General features: G+C 47.1%; 1 protein-coding gene across 1 annotated transcript; it reads left to right on the forward strand.

Moving 5' to 3' along the window:
* Positions 1–248: 248 nt before the first annotated feature.
* On the forward strand, positions 249–2,496 carry LOC141134918 (E3 ubiquitin/ISG15 ligase TRIM25-like). Its single transcript, XM_073624351.1, has one exon. It carries the CDS (start codon positions 256–258, stop codon positions 1,822–1,824), a length of 1,569 nt encoding a protein of 522 aa, XP_073480452.1. The 5' UTR covers positions 249–255; the 3' UTR covers positions 1,825–2,496.
* Positions 2,497–4,526: the final 2,030 nt, after the last annotated feature.

Raw genomic sequence — 4,526 nt, forward strand, 5'->3', positions numbered from 1 at the left:
GCGACTGCACTTCCAAGTAAACTTGTAGTGCAGAGTAGATTTGCACACTGTATAAATACAAAATGTCTGTTATATTCCCAGGAGATGAACATTGTCCTACAGGAGATGCCTTGATTATCTGTGTCCCTTCATATAACTAATCCTATGACTACAGTACAAGTCACAGCCCAACCTCACCCTGTGTAGAGGATGTGACCCTCCCAACTGCATTCTTCTCCGGTGTCTTTCACTTTCATTTCTCTTCTACTGTCAGCGATGGCGTCTGTTGATCTGAGAGCTGAGCTAGAATGTTCTGTCTGTCTGAACATTTATACAGATCCTGTAAACCTGAGATGTGGTCACAACTTCTGCCGGGTCTGTATTGATCGTGTGCTGGATACACAGGAGGGGTCTGGAGGATATTCCTGTCCTGAATGCAGAGAGAAGTTTCCGGATCGGCCTGCACTGCACAGGAACATAACACTACGTAACATAGTGGAGAATTTCCTGTCTGCTCAACCAGATCGGGAGGAGTCCGGGGTCTTCTGTACTTACTGTGTGGACTCTCCTGTACCTGCTGTTAGATCCTGTCTACTCTGTGAGGTTTCTCTGTGTGATAAACACCTGAGAGTCCACAAAAAGTCCCCAGAACACATCTTATGTGACCCCACCTTGTCCATGGAGAGCAGAAAATGCTCCATCCATAAGAAGAACCTGGAGTATTACTGCTCTGAGGATAATACCTGTATCTGTGTGTATTGTATGATTGGAGAACATAAAAGACATGGAACAGAATCACTGGATGAGGCTTCTAAGAAGAAGAAGGAGACACTGAGGAATGTTCTGCAGAAACTTCTGGCAAAGAGAGAGGAGACGGAGGAAAGAGTCCAGAGTCTGCAGGAACACAGGAGGAAAGTAGAAGAAGAAGCAGCTGGTGACACTGAGAGAGTCACTGTCCTGTTTAGAGATCTCAAGAAACATCTGGAAGACCTGGAGAAGAGAGTCCTGAGGGACATCTCCGGGAGGGCAGAGCGGATCTCCATTTCCATCCGGGATCTGGAAATAAAGAAGGAGGAGCTGTCCAGGAAGATGCATCACATTGAGAAGCTGTGTAACATGACGGATCCACTGACTGTCTTACAGGAATCAGACACAGGTGACTTGTGTGATACTGAGGATGGAGATAATGAGGACAGAGAGAGACATGAGGAACTCCTCCATTATGGAGGGGGTTTGGATGTGGCAGGGGTCTTACACACAGGTTTATCTGATATAATAACAGAGGTAAATGTACACTTCAATATACAGGGAGTTGAAGACATATTACTGGATGTAAACACAGCTTATAATTGTCTACAGATATCAGATGACAGGAAAACTGTATCCTGGTCAGACAGACACCAGAATCATCCAGAAACACGAGAGAAATTTCAGTATTATTATCAGGTGTTGAGCAGTCAGAGTTTCTCCTCAGGTAGACATTACTGGGAAGTGGATGTCGGGGGGTCAGAGAGCTGGAGAGTTGGGATGTGTTACCCCAGTATAGAGAGGAGAGGATTGGAGTCACTGATTGGAAGGAATAACAAGTCTTGGGGTTTGGACAGGACTGGTAATCAGTATTGGGTGATACATGACAGTAATAAGATCCCCTTACCCCTCAATATCTCCAGTAACAGAGTCAGGATAGATCTGGATTATGAGGCCGAGCAGATCTCCTTTTATGATCTGTGTGACCCGATCCGACATCTCCACACCTTTACCACCACCTTCACTGAGCCCCTCCATGCTGTGTTATGGGTATGTAAAGGTTGTATAAAGATCTGTGGGGGGAAACGGGAGATGTGAGAGCTCCGCCCAGAGACTGATGACATCATAGTAAGGAAGGGTCAGATCAGTGAAATATTCATCCAATGGGGCAGATGGTGGGGACTACAGTCAGTGTGTCTTTTATTGTAGTTTGGGGTACAGTACAAATCAGGGTGCAGGGTTACAGAAATAGGAGGCTGTGCTACAAAATCATGCTGATCTGCAATGTAATAGAGGAAATAAATGAGTAGAATAGAAAAAGTCAGTTTATACTGTAGGTGTGAGATTTTTTTTGGTTTGTTGATGTACAAAGTAACATTATTGTGTGACCAGGTGTACCCCTCTCAGGAGTAGGGATGAGCCAAACACCCCCCGGTTTGGTTCGCACCAGAACATGCGAACAGACCAAAACTTTGCACGAACGTTAGAACCCCATTGAAGTCTATGGGACTCGAAAGTTCGAAATCAAAAGTGCTCATTTTAAAGGCTAATTTGCACGGTATTGTCCTAAAAAGGGTTTGGGGACCTGGGTCCTGCCCCAGCGGACATGTATCAATGCAAAAAAAAGTTTTAAAAACTGACGTTTTTTCGGGAGCAGTGATTTTAATAATGCTTAAAGTGAAACGATAAAAGTGTAATATTCCTTTAAATTTTATACCTGGGGGGTGTCTATAGTATGCCTGTAAAGGGGCGCATGTTTCCCGTGTTTAGAACAGTCTGACAGCAAAATGACATTTCAAAGGAAAAAAAGTCATTTAAAACTACTCGCGGCTATTAATGAATTGCCAGTCCGACAATACACATAAAAGTTCATTGATAAAAACTGCATGGGATTTCTCCACAGGGAAACCCCGAACCAAAATTTAAAAAAAAACTGGCGTGGGGGTCCCCCTAAATTCCATACCAGGCCCTTCAGGTCTGGTATGGATATTAAGGGGAACCCCGCACCAAAATTTAAAAAGAAATGACGTAGGGTTCCCCCTCAAATTTCCTACCAGACCCTTCAGGTCTGGTATGGATTTTAAGGGGAACCCAGCACCAAAAATAAAAAAAATGGCGTGGGGTCCCCACAAAAATCCATACCAGATCCTTATCCAAGCATGCAACCTGGCAGGCCGCAGGAAAAGAGGCGGTATGAGAGAGCGCCCCCCCTCCTGAACCGTACCAGGCCACATGCCCTCAACATTGGGAGGGTGCTTTGGGGTAGCCCCCCAAAGCACCTTGTCCCCATGTTGATGAGGATAAGGGCCTCATCCACACAACCCTTGGCCAGTGGTTGTGGTGGTCTGTGGGCGGGGGGGCTTAACGGAATCTGGAAGCCCCCTTTAACAAGCGGACCCCCAGATCCCAACCCCCTGTGTGAAATGGTAATGGGGTACAAAAGTACCCCTACCATTTCACAAAAAAACTGTCAGACATGTTAAAAATTACAAGAGACAGTTTTTGACAAGTCCTTTATCTAAAGTCTTTTTTCCATCTTATTTCTTCTATCTTATTTCTTCTATTTTCCTTTGGTTTCTTCCTCCATCTTCTTCTTCCTCTGCTTCTTCCTCCGATCCTCTGCTTCTTGCTCTGGTGTTCTCATCCGGCATCTTCCTCCGCGGTGCCTTCTTCCCTTCTTCTTCTTCTCGGGCCGCTCCGCATCCATGATGGGAGGCTCCTGCTGTGTGACGCTTCTCTTCTTCTGACACTTCTTAAATAACGGAGGGCGTGGCCACCCGGTGACCCCGCCCCCTCTGATGCACGGGGACTTGACGGGGACTTCCCTGTGGCATTCCCTGTGACGTTAGAGGGGGGCGGGGTCACCCGTTTCGTAATGGGTGACCCCCTCTGATGTCACGAGGAATGCCACAGGGATGTCCCCGTCAAGTCCCCGTGCGTCAGAGGGGGGCAAGGTCACCGGGTGGCCCTGCCCTCCATTATTTAAGAACCGTCAGAAGACCAGAAGTGTCACACAGTGGGAGCCTCCCATTATGGATGCAAAGCGGCCTGAGAAGAAGTAGAAGGGAAGAAGACGCCGCGGAGGAAGATGCCGGACGAGAACACCAGAGCAAGAAGTAGAGGATTGGAGGAAGAAGAAGATGGAGGAAGAAACCAAAAGAAGATAGAAGAAAGAAGATGGAAAGAAGAAGACTTTATATAAAGCAATTGTCAAAAACTGTCTCTTGTAATCTTTAACCTTTTTGACAGTTTTTTTGTGAAATAGCCCTTACCATTTCACACAGGGGGGAAGGATCTGGGGGTCCCCTTGTTAAAGGGGGCTTCCAGATTCCGATAAGCCCCCTGCCCGCAGACCCCCACAACCACCGACCAAGGGTTGTGGGGATGAGGCCCTTGTCCTCATCAACATGGGGACAAGGTGTTTTGGGGGCTACCCCCAAAGCACCCTCCCAATGTTGAGGGCATGTGGCCTGGTTCGGTTCAGGAGGGGGGGCGCTCTCTCATCCCCCCTCTTTTCCTGAGGCCTGCCAGGTTGCGTAATTGGATAAGGGTCTGGTATGGATTTTTGGGGGGACCCCACGCCATTTTTTTAAAAATTTTGGCACGGGGTTCCCCTTAAAATCCATACCAGACCTAACGTGTCTGGTATGAATTTTCAGGGGGACACCTACGTCATTTTTTTTTAAATTTTGGCGCGGGGTTCCCCTTAATATCCATACCAGAACTGTAGGGCCTGGTATGGAATTTAGGGGGACCCCCACGCCAGTTTTTTTTTTCAATTTTGGTTCGGGGTTCCCCTG

The sequence above is a fragment of the Aquarana catesbeiana genome, linkage group LG03 (genome assembly GCF_042186555.1).
Source record: "Aquarana catesbeiana isolate 2022-GZ linkage group LG03, ASM4218655v1, whole genome shotgun sequence".
NCBI lineage: Eukaryota > Metazoa > Chordata > Amphibia > Anura > Ranidae > Aquarana > Aquarana catesbeiana.